Here is a 15,738-nt window from a genome sequence, read left to right as displayed (position 1 = left end):
CTTCTGACACAAAATATGGGTGTAACTCAGGCATCATGTTTAAATGTATAGGCCTCTATATCACACCCTCCTTATAGTCACTATATAATGTACCTCCTTTACAAAGCAAACTGTACCGACAATAAAATATATTTTTGTCAATCTCTTTTTTCTGTGTTATATGAGAAGTTTGGAAAGTCATGAGACACACATAAGGGGCCACAGTAGTACATTTGACACTGCTGACACTGGAATCCCCCTCCCATTATAAACGCCCATTGATCCTCTGGCGCCCCCTCTCGGCACTGAGCTTCACAGCAGGAGGGGCTTCAGGGAGTCCAATGAAAGAAACTTCCCAAGACTGAGGAGGAACATCACAAAAAAGTAAAGCGCGCTGCTTCAGCATCAACTTTTGGGACTTACGTCGCTTATAAAGGAATACACTTCTTTAAGCTAACATAACATTTATCAGCAAATCATTGTTTTCTATATTACCACGAACAGCGGATTGGTTTGGTAGGCAGCCGGACACTTTTGATGGACAAAAGTGGTCACTTTGTCGGGGAAGGACCTCTGGTTAACTGGTTTATTTTAGCTTTATAATGAAGCAAAGTCAGTTAATTCTGTTATTTATTCATTCGTCGACCATGAGTTAGTGTTTTGGCCGGTGAATGGTTGATTTTATGTAGTTTTTTGGTGAATACGCATAAACTGAAGTTCTCTTGGACTTTCATGAATACATCATTTGGTCAGTAAGTGTGCTGAATTTGTAAAGGATGGCCGGCGTGGTGCGCACCCTCAGCCGGTGTCTGCTGCCCGCTGAAGCCGCGCATGATGACAGGAGTAACGGGAAAGAACGAGCCCGCGAGCGCGACCTCAACCAGGAGCGCGAGGCGAAGCGGCGCAGTCGAGAGATCGATGCGATGCTCGCGCGAGAGAGGCGCGCGGTGCGGCGTCTTGTGAAGATTCTACTGCTGGGCGCCGGAGAGAGCGGCAAATCCACTTTTCTCAAACAGATGAGAATCATCCACGGCAAAGAGTTTGACCAGAAAGCGCTGCTCGACTTCAGGGATACGATCTTTGAGAATATCATCAAGGTAACGAGCACAGCGCGCTCACCGTTTACTTGTTTCAGTCAGATGGCATTGTTGTCTGTGACGTCATGAATGGTCGGTCGGTATGTTTGGTGGTGGATTTGTCTCTTTTCGTGTTTTCTGTAAATATAAATAAAGTATAATTTAAAGTAAATCTTATCTATAAATTAATTTATAAATTACACTCGTGATTCACCAAATGAAAAACCTTTTTAGTATACTGCAATATTTACTATAGTAAATTGTAGTAATGAAAGTATACTACAGCACTACAGTACAGCATCCAGTTGATCAGTTTAGCATAGTTAATACTACAGAATACTATAAACAATAAACATGAAAAAGCGTAGTAATTACTAAAACATACTACTCTGTAGGCATACTACAGTTTAATAGCTAGTAAGTACGAGAATACCACAGTATTTACTACAGTTTATTAAGTCACTGTAGTTATTATTACTACAGAATACTATACTAAACATTAAAAAAGTTTAGTAAAATTGCTAAAATATACTACACTTTACTACAGTTTAATATAGTAATTACTAAATAATACCACAGTATTTACAACAATTTATCAATTAACTAGTAATACCACTGAATACAAAGTATTAACAAAGCATAGCAATTACTATAATACAGCACACTACTATTTACTACAGTTTTTATAGTAAATACTACACAATACACGAGTAATGCGCTATAATACACACTATAGTACACATTATCAAAGTGTATACTACAATGCACTATCATTTACTATTGTAAATAAATACCAAAATATTAATTATATTATTATTTTAGGGTCATCAGAGTATTATTTGTGAAGATATCTTATTCTTATGAATAAGTTTGGTAATTTATAAGTAATTTTTTATATGAATCAAATACATTTTTCTTTTGAAATTAAAAGACAGACATACAAACAGTCAGATATAAATGAAAAACAAACAAACATTTCATCAGCCTATACCTACACGTCTATATCAGCCTATGTTTAGTTAAATAAGGGTCCTGGACAATGGCCAAATCTATTGGTAGGTAAGTCCAATTGTTTTTGCCTTAAAGTGCTGTGTTAGTCATGATAATGGTTTTGTTTCAGGCATCTGCACAAAATACAATCCTAAGGGATTATTCTTGGGCCATTTCCCTGTTAGCATATCTATTTAAGATGCCTGTGTTTAATAACAGTGGCTTGACTCACAGCTTGTAGTTAACGGGAAAAGGAGTGAAAATGTGTCCCAGAATGTGTGTGCAGGATGAATGCCTGAGGCATGTTGGACTTCGAGAGGAACAATTGGGATTTCTCGTAAAACAAACTTTTTGTACAAACAAGTAATCACTAAACTTTTGTTCGACATGCAGTCTCATAATTGTAATTTTATAATTAACAAAAGAATGAGCTTAACTATCTTTGCCATTAGCAGTATATTGAGTCACTACTGTATGTTTTGTTGTGTCTAACTTCATCTCTTTCTCTGTTATGAACAATCTCATTGTATCAAAGAGTCTCTACAGCTGTCTCTGACTTATCACTGGAATCAGCTCATGTGCTTTCTGAGCTCACGTGTCTTTGGATGTCTCAATCTATCTATTTACTTCTGTTATTTTTCTTCTTGTTGTGTACTTTTGCTTGTTCCTCCTTATCTCTAAATCGTTTTTACATTTGCCTTTGGGAAGTTTACTGATGGCATCTGATGTGATCAGAGCAAAGCCTTTGAGATAATATGCTGATGCCGTAGGAAAGGCTCTTCTGCTACCCCCCATGTTACAATGGCAGAGATACTATAGATCTAAAGCTCTTTTAAAATGTCTACATAGCCCTATTCACGCAGAGATTACGAAAAATACCAACCCATTCTCACCAAAATGCGTACAAATGAGACGCAGTGTGATTATCGTGCAATAGATACGCCAAATTACGCTTTTGCGTGCATATGATACGTCAGTCTTTGTCTTTCACTTATATGTTGAATCTTTTCGTGTCATTTTATTTATTGGTTAACATAAAATTACATCCTAACCCAAACCCCGATTCTAACCCCAACTCCAAGCGACCAATTATTTAAAAATAGGCAAAACAAGGTGAAACCTATATATTATATTACATCCTAAAGCAAAACCCAAATCTAACCCTAAACCCAAGCGAAAATGGTTTAAAAAACAAAACAAATGAGAAACCGATAAATAAAACAACACGAAACGATTCGCCATATAAGTGAACAGGAAGGACTGGCATATCATATGCACGCAAAAGCAGAATTTGGCGTGTCTATTGCACGATAATCACACTACGTGTCATTTGTACGCATTTTGGTGAAAATACACAGGAAATGCATCGGGGATTTGTCCGGGATCGTTTGACAATGCCAATGATTTTCTGAAATCTGTGCGTGCATTCACACACAATCGTAAAGATCCCGTAAAGACGCATGACATATTTTTCCACAGCGTCTGAAGTTTGCAATTATCCGTGATTTTTCTCTTGATAAACCAAGCTCGCGCATTTTAGTTTATGACAATAAGTGCGTGATGCGCTGTTGTGTCATGCTGGTGAATGATCTCAGATTGTTACGAGCTCCCTGATCTCTGCTTCAGTACAGTTTGCAAACATTTCTCATTGTGAATGTTGATCTGCGTTTAAATCCCTGTGTCAAAAAACTGAAACATAACTTCCGGTTGCGATGACAGGAACATTATCACTACGGCACGCGCACGCCCCTTACGTAAATTTTACGGCAATGTTAGGTCCTCTTTACGATAGCGATCCTAGAACATTTATGGGACGTGTTTGTATTTACACAGAAGCCTCAATTTTGGGACCAAAGTGCTGCGTGAATGGGGTTCATATTTAACAAGCACTAGAGTTGAGACTTTATTTGTTGCATTTATTTTTACAAATGTGCAAGTTTCTTTTCTGAACAACTAAAATACATTGTGCATACTTTTTATTTTTGTCACTTGCAGATCAAGGGTCATTATGGTCGACTAGTATATAAGTCATCCTGCAACATTATCACGTTGACTAGTTTATCTAGATTTTGAAATGGTACTGTTAAAAATGCATCACTACGGTTCCTCTATTCGCTTCCCTTCTGTTATGCTCTGTCTAGTTGGACACGTTTTATAAACATGCACAACAAATGCATCCGATTAGGATCTGGTACCCTTAAAATCATTACACAAGGATTCCATAGATCTATTAAAATAGTAGCTTAGTTAGTAGCCTAGTTCCCATAAAATAGTAGGTTTCCAAAATATGCACTGTATAACCATTTAAACATGTGCATGTCTCTCTTTTGGCCGACTTTGATGCTTGTTCATTTACTTGGAAACTGAAATGATAAATGTTCCTGTGCTTGGTCTTGTTATCTTACCCACATTTTGGTCAAAAAAAGCAGTGCTGGCAGATCAGAGGTTTGGCCCTGGGGAAAGATTTTGCGTTGTATGGAAAGAATCATAGAGAAAAGGGTTATTTTAACAGGATGTGTCCATACAGGCTATCAAATTTTTAATCTACAAGATTCTGTCCAACACTATCACAGTGCTTATTAGCCAAACGTCAAATATCAGCGCATTATTCCCATAGCCGGAGAAATGTTCATCACATGATCATGATTGACACATTTTGTTTAGCTAAGGGGTGATTGTCATCAGATATTCCTGTACCCCTTGAAGAACCTGGGGTGAAACCAGCAGTACTAAGCTTACTTTGTGAGAGATAATCTCAGTTTATTTCCAAAAAGACCACAGAGTGACGGGTGAGCTGAGGACAAAATTATAACACAGTCTTTTTCATTAATGTCAAAGGCAATGCTCAGGTCAGTGTTTTGGAGTGTCTGTGTGCAAACACACAGTCTTCCCATAGCTTATCTGATTAAAGGGGTCATATGATGAAAATGTTAGCATTGCCACTTTGTAGGTTTGAGCAAAAATGTGTCGTTTTGGGTGTGTTTTTTAAAATGCAAATGAGCGGATGAAGTGCAAACACTGATCACAATGATGGTGGTTTGTTGTAATTGAAACTCAATTGTGCTGTCAAGTCCAAAAATGTGTCGTTTTGGGTGTGTTTTTTAAAATGCAAATGAGCGGATAAAGTTCAAACACTGATCACAATGATGGTGGTTTGTTGTAATTCAAACTCAATTGTGCTGTCAAGTCCTTCTTTTCTCTCTCTTTCTCTCTGCACTAAACGGCAGTGCAGTGGTTGGGGAGTTCAGATTAAGGAGGCGGTATTATTCTAATAAGATATCCTTATGACATCATAATGAAAGCCAAATTTCAATGACCTATTTTTGCTCACACCTACAAAGTGGCAATGCTAACATTTTCATCATATGACCCCTTTAAACGTTGTGCTAGCAACAGCAATGTTGTGGGTTCGAACCCAGCAAACGCACCTAATGGAATAGATCAAATGTAAAAGACATTGACTGCATTGTTGTTTGGAATGGATAAAAGTATGTATGTAAATATATACAAAAAGTTATTAGCGACACAAATCAAGTGTTGGCACCAATTACACGGTCCAATCGCTGCCTTTCCAGTCCAGTGAAAAGAGCAATTGAGTGCAAAGAATGTGCTCAAAGTCTTGTGTTTCTGAATGGTTTACCATGGCTTCTTTTAACAACTCAGCACTAAACTACAGCTGTTTAGTGAAAGAGAATGACACTGAACACTGCAAGACATAACGCACAGATCTGATATTTAGAAACATGTCCAATTCTGTTTACTTTTATTGTAGACATATCTCACCAGACAGAGGGTTTGTTTGGATATTGGTGATCGACGTGTACTTTAACATTTTAATACATGAAGTACTGTGCAAACGTTTTAGGCCACCATCACCAACTTTGTTTTTTAAGGGTGTTTTTACACCTAGTTCGTTTGAGCCCTCCAAACGCTCTCAGAGCAGTTCAGGGTGTATATGTGAACAAACCAAGTGATCTCAGATCCCCCTAAAAGGACCCAAAAGCGAACCGAACTCAGACCACTTCTGGAGGTAGTTGGAGTACGGTTCGCTTTTGGGTTCGATTTCGTTTTGATATGTGAAATCAATGAGGTCCCGGTCCATTTCGCGTGTGGTTTTGATATGGTATCAAAATAAACTGCTGCACAGAAAGCTGGGGTCTGAGTTCTTATGAAGTTGTGATGTGAACAAGAAAGGGTCTGAGATAACTTCAGTTCTGAAGAGGACCAAAAAAGAACTGGGTCCTCTTTTGAGTCCACTATATTGTGAACACCAAAAGGACTGAGGTCACATTTGGCACGTCCCTTTTCTGGTTCACTTTAAGTGAACTGGGTTTGGTTCTTTTTAAATGAACTATATGTAAAAACACCCTTAGATACAAGCAGAAAATACAGGAAATATTATGTACACAAAATTGTTTTTAATTTTAAGAACTAAATGTCTTCTTCGGGCATCAGGCAGTATTTAGTGTGACCTCTCTTGGCACGAAACACATCTTGAGCTTTTTTGAGGAGACTGAAGTCCTGAAGTCATTTGATTAGAAAAAGAAATTAGGATTTAATTATAGTTAGGTTTGAGAGATCATGCAGTTTCCTGCTATTGCTCAAGTGGAAGGGGAGTTTACTCTATACTTGACACTTTAGCTTATACTTTTATATTGTTTTTAATACTACATACGTATTTCCTGTATTTTCTGGTTGTATTCTAGTAAAGAGACTGAGAAATAATTATATATGATCACTATTCAATTGCAAAAAAAAAGAAATCTAAAGGTAGCATGGCGGTCTAAGACTTTTGCACAGTACTGTATATGTGTATTCTCCCTTTAGGGTTTATAATTCCCAATGCATTAAGTAACCTTACCTAAGCTTTTTTGTTGTGTAACAATAACAAAAGTACAAATTACAATGAGAATTGGATGAGTGTTTAGATGATGGTCAGATAACCTGGCGAAAGCGTTAACGCTTGATGGAAGGCTTGTCTGAAGTGTGGCCAACAGCCAATCACAGTGGCCGCAACACATGCTCCGGTTTTCCATAAATGTAATTGGCTGGCTCTGCCTAGGTTATAAGGCGATCTGATTGGCTGACGCATGCGTTGCCGCTTGAAAAGTTGAGAGATGCGAGCAACGGATCCACAATTCAGTTTGGCAACACATGACGTCACCCAAAGTGAATGGGAAGCGTCAACACTTACGCCCGTGTGAATGTACCGTAAGATATGTGAACACATTTGAAAGTGGTCCAAAATTACATGGCAGAAAATCTGATCTAATTCTGATTTTTCCTTTGTACTAGCATGTAAGTTAAAAAATGAATTTGGTTGAAAGTATAAATGTGTGAAAGTATAAACATTTTATTGAATATCTATAAACTTTTTACATTTAGAAATGCTGTACAGCAATAACATACCATCATTAAATTTAGGAAGTTGTTTTTTAAATTAAAAAATAGCTTAAGTGTGAAAATAGCTTTCAGTAGTTTTACAGATTTCCACTTGTCACTTAGTCACATCAGATGTGGTGTGAACATTTCTGTTCATTGTTAAGGCAAATAGTTTGTGTTATAATGGTTAGTTAAAGGAAAACATGTGACATACTTTTATTCCACAGTCTAAATTGAAAACTGGGTCGGTGACCTTGTTTGTCAGCAGTAATGTCAAGGTCAGATTGGAATAGCTCCACAATAGTAGTCTCTATGGGCTCTTGGTATTACACAGTCCAAAAAAAACAGAGGAAATGCCTCTCTTCAGTGCACAGACAGTGAATACCCCAAACAATGAGCATTTAGTTGTCCCATCATCTCCCCTCTGACTATTTGTCATCGCCAAGCAGCTCAGCCCATGCCTCTGAAGGCTTTAGGACGATGACAGGAGCAGTGGTGTTTGTTTCATTGATACCAACCACAGTCCAGAATTTTCCCCAACTGATGAAAAAACTAGAAGACAAACAATCCCAGAGGTCAACAGTGGCGTGAGCAGATCCTAGCCTACGTGCTGATCAAACTATTGGTTATTTTTAAGATAGGGTTATCTTCACATTTCAGCCACTTTAAAGTAGCAAAGGTCTAGGTGATAGTCTCCTTAACATCTTGCAGATCCTTCCAGTATTGATTGCTGGGTATTACAACATTTTTGGAGATGAACTTGAAGGGGGGCTAATAAAGGCCCACTGAAGTGACTTGAAATGAGCAGCTTTGTTTGATGCGTTGATGTAATTTCCTCTAAACAGTACATGAAACATATTGAGTAGCTCATCCCTCTTTCAAAATAGACAATAGTGTTTAGTTTAGCTCACAGCTTAGAGTCTAATGAGAAGTTGAAGTGCAGTATAATGTCATGAAATGATTCACATTTACGGAAGTAAGAGATTGTATATTGTGAATGCTTATTTTTTACATGTTCTAGTTTTAAGATATCCTTAAGACTAACATTCTTGCACTAAAAGCTTAAAAAGTATTCAGTTTTAATTTTATGGGGACTTTAACTCATCCATTGAGTTGTGAACACACTCCAAGCAATGAACACCCAAACCCAAAGCAGTGGGCAGCCATTTACTGCCTCACCCAGGGAGCAACTGTGGAAAAAGTGCCCACCTCAAGGGCACTTCAGTTACTTCCTGCTGGGCGTGAGAATTGAAAGCCAACCTTTAGGTTACAAGTCCAACTCTCTAACCATTAGGCCATGACTACAATACAAAGGTTACAATCTATTGAACACCATTCTATCTATTCTATCACTATTTCTGATGGAAGCATGATCTAAAGAGCGACTTGAATCTTATAGGTCACAGATAAGATCTCACCTCTGTTTGGCCCCTCGGACCCCTCACTCATTACTCAGACCCTCAAAGAGTCTCATCTATTGAAGATATCTTGATCACCAACCTCTCTTGTGACATTGTTGGCAATGGATCATTTCCTCTGTTTACTACATCCTTGAGAAAATAGTTCTGGTATTTAGTAACTGCTCAGAAGTGTTTGTCCATCCCAAAAAGTGTTTGTGGGAAAACAGTAAGCAGGTTATCAACAAGTTGTACCACACCAAGCCATGCAGCATACAGAAGAGATTAAGTTCATGCGTCCTTTCCACAAAAGATGCTTGCGGGGGAGGATACAGGAAGTGGTTGAAGGGTGACACTGGGAGCAAACATATATCAAGCCCATTTTCCTGTGTGATAAATCTGAGAGTTCCTCTGTGACCGGAGTCTTGGGAGGTTCCTTCACAGGCGGCTTGTTTATGGCTAAGGAGTTGTTGCTGATTTAGCTGTGGTTGCTCAGAGCGGTGGGGAAGCCGCGAGCGGGTGCCTGGATCGCTCCCCACATGTGCTTACGCTGCAAAATTAAGTTCTGTCTTTACCACCACTGGACCGATTTACAGTGCCTGTATAATGCCGATTAGAAAAGTGCCAAGCTTGTATCTCTACATTTTGTGTCGTATTTGCCCTTTGTTGACCAGACATTTGAGACCCCCCCCCTCCTTTTAAAGAATAACAAAAAGAATATCACTTATTGTCTGTTGAGCAAAAGATCTCCATCCAATGGAAAGTCTTCTGCGGCTTCAACCGAAGTCTTCAAAAACAACAGCCCAAAAGTCAAGTTTGGAAGATGCCATTGAAAACAAACACCCAAGTCTTGTTTTTCAAGAGGATTTTCAGAAACACTAGGAGCCTCGCTTGCGGCGAGGTGGGGTTCTAGTGGTTTTTGGAGCTATTTTTGGGATTTTGCCACGACTCAGGAAGAGATTGGAAGCCCTGTAACTGACCTCTTCACTGTGATAAAGCAACCTCACCGCTTTCTTTCTCCTCTCGCCATGACTGTGTCAATTGATCCAGCCAGGGAGGACAGGAGGATACGTCTACTCTTCCCAGATAGTGGCGGGCCGAAGTGGGTGAAAGGTCATGAGTGTGTGGGTGGCTTTGGGATTGAGGGCTGCCTCTTGGAAACAAATAAAGGCTGTAGGAAAAATGAATAAGATGGGATAATAAAGTAAAACAAAGAAGTGTGAATGAGGTTGGCCCTTAGAAAAGTATCCTGAGGGTGGTTGAAGGTACTGGGCCAAAAAACACAGTTTAGAGACCAATCATAAATACCTGTTTACATTAGTCAACTGTTTGCTGGGTAGGGGTTGGGTGGTATTAGAATTCGGAGGAGACAGCCAGACTAACAAGCTGTACCACATTCATTTCCTGTCCCTGCCTTGCTGTTTTATTGGTTTTACCACGCATCCGTTTTGTTTTAATATACAGACCTCTTGTGTCTTTAGATTCATAATGCCTAGTCTGCTCATATAGTTATGATGAAAAAGCATTAAACAGATTCTTCTCAGCAAAGATGTAGGCTATTCCAGGAACTCAGTTGGTATGGCGTTGCATTAGTGCAAAGGTCATGGGTTCGGTCCCCAAGAACAACATATACTTATCTACCTTGTAAGTCACTTTAAATAAAAGTTTCTGCCAAATTCATAAAACGTAAATGTAAAATATCTCCTGGGGTAGATTCAATGAAGCACCTGTGCCCAGAGGAACCCTTAATCTTGTTATGAGACTAAAGCTGGCATAGTACCCAAATTACTGTAGCATACATTTGCCTAGAGCACATTTAAGCGCCAGTGTAGATGATTCATATGTAACTCTATAAAATAGAGGAAGAGACCAGGATCCCTTTTGAGACTCTGAACATCAGGATGTTTTGCAGTTAAACTAATAAAAGAGAGTAAATTGACTAAATTGAAAAAGGGACTTGGGTACTTTGGTTGATAGAACTGCACTCATTATTATGAAGTCAATGGCTTTATGTTACATTTACAGATGGTCTTATGATATTTCTGCTCTTTAACAGAGCCCATCCATTCTGGTTCCTGCCAGAGGCTCTGCTCAGGGTTTTGTAAACTTGCTGTTATGCTTGGAAGTGAGGATGCTCATTGCGGAAGTTTAGTTTCAGTGGGTTTGCTGTCCTCAACAAAGCTTTCTAGAGCTTGACTTTTAGGTCTTGGCAGATTATTTCAGTTCTGGCTCTTTAAGCGACAGAAGATTCAGAAGCATAGATTCACACAAGTAAAATGTTTACTTTAAAGGTACAGCATGTTATGTAAAACTAAATTTCATGTAAACTGTTTTCGGTTCAAGAAACCTTGACTAACATTACATAAACAACTTAACCGTAAAATTGACAAAGCATAATAGGATGCTACAAAAGTCATGAATACGGTACAGTATGTCCCTTCAAAGACACATTACTTTCAATTAGTTACAACAAACTCTGTTCACGCTAGTCAATTGTTCAGGACTACTCCCTTTTTGAAACATTGCTTACACCCATAGTTTGAAACATCTGCTGAAATGTAATATCATTGCAAAAGGAAAGTTAGTTTAGAGGTGAATCATTTTTTAGTTGGCATTACTGTATGTATTTTCATCTCAAATGTAAGTTTGATATGTAAATGACCTTAGTTATGATTGTCTAAACTATGGAAGACAGGCCAAGTTTATGTTTAAATATTCACAATCAAATATGATGTCAAAAATGTTAAAGTCCCCCTGTGGTGAAAAGGTTTTATTGTTGTTTATGTGTCTAAGTGGTGTTTTTAATACGCTTTAAGACAAACCATGTGCAAATTCATCATTTAACAAATTGCAGTGTTTCTCCATAAAATTGCAGTTTACCAAAGACAAACTCAAAAATATGGTCTGAAATTGCCTTGGTTTCCTGCATTACAACTGCAACCAATCTTGTCGACACAGTTGAACGAGTGGATTAGGCAGTCTGAGTCATAGATATGTATGTATGGACGCATAGATACAGTGCTAAAACAATTGCAGCATTGCTGTTTCAGTTGAACTTCTGGGACGTGAGTATGCGCTGTTCACAAATACGGTGCAAATACTCTAACCCATGGGTAACCAACGTCGGTCCTGGAGTGCAGATTTTAGCTCCAACCCTGATAAAACCTTGCCTACCTGTAGTTTCAGGTGACTTTTTAGACCTTGATTAGGTTGTTCAGGTGTGCTTGATTAGAGCTGGAGCTAAACTCGGCAGGATATCGGCACTCCAGGACCGACGTTGCCTACCCCTGCTCTAACCTGTTAATATTAACAGTGAAAAGTATGTGCTGCAAACGCACAGCTCACATAGGCATTGTGCAACTACCAGCTACGTGTCTGGAACTGCAGCATGTAACATCTATGTACATTTATATTTATGGTCCGGGCTGGTGTGATTGAGGCTGGGACTAGGGCTGCACGATTATGACACATATATTTGTTGGTTATTCACCTTGATAGTATAATTGCGGTTATTATTGTTGATTGATAGATTGCACATTGAAGTTTTGAAATGTTTTATATCTTTCTGTGAAGCAGCTGCATGGTAAATTCTAAACATCCAAAACAAAATAATATAATGTAAATCACAAATAATTATAATTATTTTCTCTTTTTTGATAGTACAGACACAATCATGATGATTACTGCTTTTGTCCTACAGAATGTAGTATCCGGTCAGCAACCTCCCCGCACTGAATGATGTGCCTTATTTAATAACTGTCAGTTCAGGTGCTGGTCACCCACTGTTGCCAGATATTAGTATGAAAAACAAACGAAATAATTGGTCATAAGTTCGAACCTTGTGTTTTCAGAAATAAATCAGAGAAATCGCTATAACTTATCTACTCATCGCTTTATAAATGTCCCAAAGTGACACATGAATTGCTAAAACACTACGTTTAAATATAAAATACTTCAAATAATGGGATCTGGCAACACTGCAAATTCTGCACACGCGGAAATCTCCATCATTTTACACTAAACTATACAGTAAACTGTTCAAACTTAATTAGTCATTCAAAGAACTTCAAATTTTATTTTTTATATGAAAAATTTACTGAGGTCTGGACCTCATAGCTGGCTATGGCCATGGTCACCAAGGGTAGCCAAAATAAAATGGCCATAGTCACCAAGGGTAGCCAAAATAAAATGTCCCTGTAACACCAATGAGGCAGAGGGACATAACAATGACACGGACCTTATGTAATTTTGTGATGAGCTCTTTATAACTTAACTTAAACAAAACTTTAACCAATTTGAAACAAAGTGTGATAGATTTCCAACTGTTGAATTGTTTAAGATTATAATACTTCAGTTCCATACTGCACACGTGTCATTCATCTATATCTTTTTTTCTTAATTTTTCTCAAGGGGATGCGGGTACTCGTGGATGCCCGAGACAAGCTTGGTGTCCGCTGGCACAACTCAGAGAACGAGAAGCATGGCATGTTTGTCATGTCCTTTGAGAACAAAGCAGGCATGCCCGTCGAACCCTGCACCTTTCAGCTGTATGTACCGGCCCTGCAGGCACTGTGGAGCGATAGTGGGATCCAGGAAGCCTATGGGCGACGGAGTGAGTTTCAGCTGGTGAGTCATCACAGAACATTTCCTGAGTACCTACCTGAGCTTTCCGTATAACACTCTTCACAGGATATGCCACACAGCTCTGTGGATAAATGGCCATGAGTGTCCTCATAAAACATGACACATAAATAATCTCTTGTTTATCTTGGGCATGTGCATTGCTCAACGGCACAATGAAAAGCCACTGGAACTTTAAGTGCAACACAGATTATTTTAAATGACCAACTGAGGATTTATTGCACATGCCATCTATATAAAGTGTTTCATACAATGCAATCAATAATAGTTTTTCATGCATATGGGCGTTGTACTTCTCTTTTATCCAAGTGCAAGAGGATATGGGAAATAATACTATAATATTTTTATGTCAGGAAAATGGAAATTGTTGAGCCAACTGTCTAAGCCTATGCAGGGATGACTTGATGAAACCAGATAATAAGAGGAAGTGTGACTCATTTATGTGTCTCAGCTCTGCATGTGTTGTCACAAGACTTTAATAGGGTTCAAAAGCTGCGCACAGCATGATGCAATTCGCATGCAGGTCTCTGTCACAACACCTTTGCAATTTTTTAGCTTTGTTTCGAGTTTTGAGGAACTAGGTCAGTAGAGCAGAATGGAGGACGGGATGGACAAACGAAACCTGCGAGGAAATGGCACAAATTTGCCTTCGTGCGTGGGAAGGTTTAAAGATTTTTTTCTTAAATACTTTTGTCAGTCAATGATCACTTTTAGCTTTCTCTTTAAAGAGAAAAATTATTTTATGCAGTAGCCAATTCATAAAATCTACATACTGCCTTTTAAGCAGCATACAGCTATAGAAAGAAATAAACTGTAGCTAAATAAATATTTTTTACAATTCAATTTCTACTTCATTATATGTAGATTATTTGATATAAGCTTTATTCAGTTTCTGGAGCTTGCACCCAAGCTAGACTTGTTCACGCATACAAAAAGACAAGCTCCGCCCCATTCCTGACCTTTTGTTGCTGTCATACTCATTTCAAAGGCTCAGAGCAGACAGCTGTAATCTGCTAAATAATCAGATTTGTGTCTGATGTGAGTAATTTATCTGTGGACAGAGCTCTGCCCTCTAAACCTCCTGCTTTTGTGTTTACATTATCAGTTGGCTCTTTGATATTGAGATCGACACAGACTTTATTGTTTTAGGACATCTTCAGATAAGACAATTCACAAGCAACCTGCTTTGGATTAAACTTAATTTCGAACTAACATGAAATTCAATTCAATTCAATTTTATTTATATAGCGCTTTTCACAATTAGTTATTGTTTCAAAGCAGAAGTGAAAACACCACACCATCATGCATTTAAATGAAGCAGTAGCACTTTATAAAAATATTGTATTTTTAATTAAAGGAACAGTATGTAGGATTGTGGCCAAAACTGGTATTGCAATTACAAAACTTGTGGCTAAAACTGGTACTGCAATCACACAACTGGTGGTCAATACACAAAATGACAACATAAACATCAGTTGAGGGCTGCAACTCCACTTTTTAAATGACAATATTCTGGCCAGACCACTGTTGTCAGTGATATAAGTATTTGAAATGAAATTTTTTTCTTAATGTTTAGTGACATATCAGGGCCATTTTATGATTAATTGATATACATTTCTTACATACTGTTCCTTTAAGGAATAGTCGATGATGGGCCATTTAATTATTCAAAAATAAAAATGCGGGTGTGCGTTATTTTCGAATAATTCAAAGGACCGGAGTCAATTATTTTGCTTAAACCACGGTTACCAAAAATATTGCAAAAAGGTTAGATGTGCGGTTATTGAAAAATAGTCAACACCCATGGAACATTTCTCAACCAATCACAATAAGGGGCGTTTCACATTTCGCGTCTAAATCCATGCGGAAAACGCGACCGTCGGTTGGTTTTTGTCACATGACGTGCGGTGCGCTTGCGTCATTCTAGAAAGTTGAAATGTTTTTAACTGGATGCGTTGCGGACGTGCATGGAAAAACGAACGCGTCGCACTGCATGCGTGTCGCAACTAAGTCGCAACCGCATCGCTTCTATTATGAGCGCGCATACCGTGCGCCACATTTAAAATAACGAACTTGAGTGCCCAAAAGACGCAAAATATGAATCGCCCCTAAAGCATTCAACACCCCTGTGGTATAACATTAGTTAATGCTTTAACTAGTAGGAACTAACACTGAACAACACTTTTTACAAATACATTCATAAAATCAAAAGCTGCAACTGTTAACATTTGTTAGTGCCTAATGAACTAAAAAAAAACTATTGTGTTGGCATG

The 15,738-nt window shown here is 38.4% G+C and overlaps 1 protein-coding gene across 1 annotated transcript in view; it reads left to right on the top strand.

Moving 5' to 3' along the window:
* Positions 1-313: 313 nt before the first annotated feature.
* Positions 314-15,738, top strand: part of gna12a (guanine nucleotide binding protein (G protein) alpha 12a) — a 39,148-nt gene continuing 23,723 nt past the window's right edge. The window contains exons 1-2 of the mRNA XM_055190974.2: positions 314-1,076; positions 13,235-13,450. Coding sequence (XP_055046949.1) covers positions 756-1,076; positions 13,235-13,450 — 537 coding nt within the window. The 5' untranslated portion in view covers positions 314-755. The remainder of the gene's footprint in view (positions 1,077-13,234; positions 13,451-15,738) is intronic.

The sequence above is a fragment of the Misgurnus anguillicaudatus genome, chromosome 19, assembly GCF_027580225.2.
Source record: "Misgurnus anguillicaudatus chromosome 19, ASM2758022v2, whole genome shotgun sequence".
NCBI lineage: Eukaryota > Metazoa > Chordata > Actinopteri > Cypriniformes > Cobitidae > Misgurnus > Misgurnus anguillicaudatus.
Note: the sequence above shows the minus strand (reverse complement) of the source record. Positions and strands in the feature narration are given on the sequence as shown.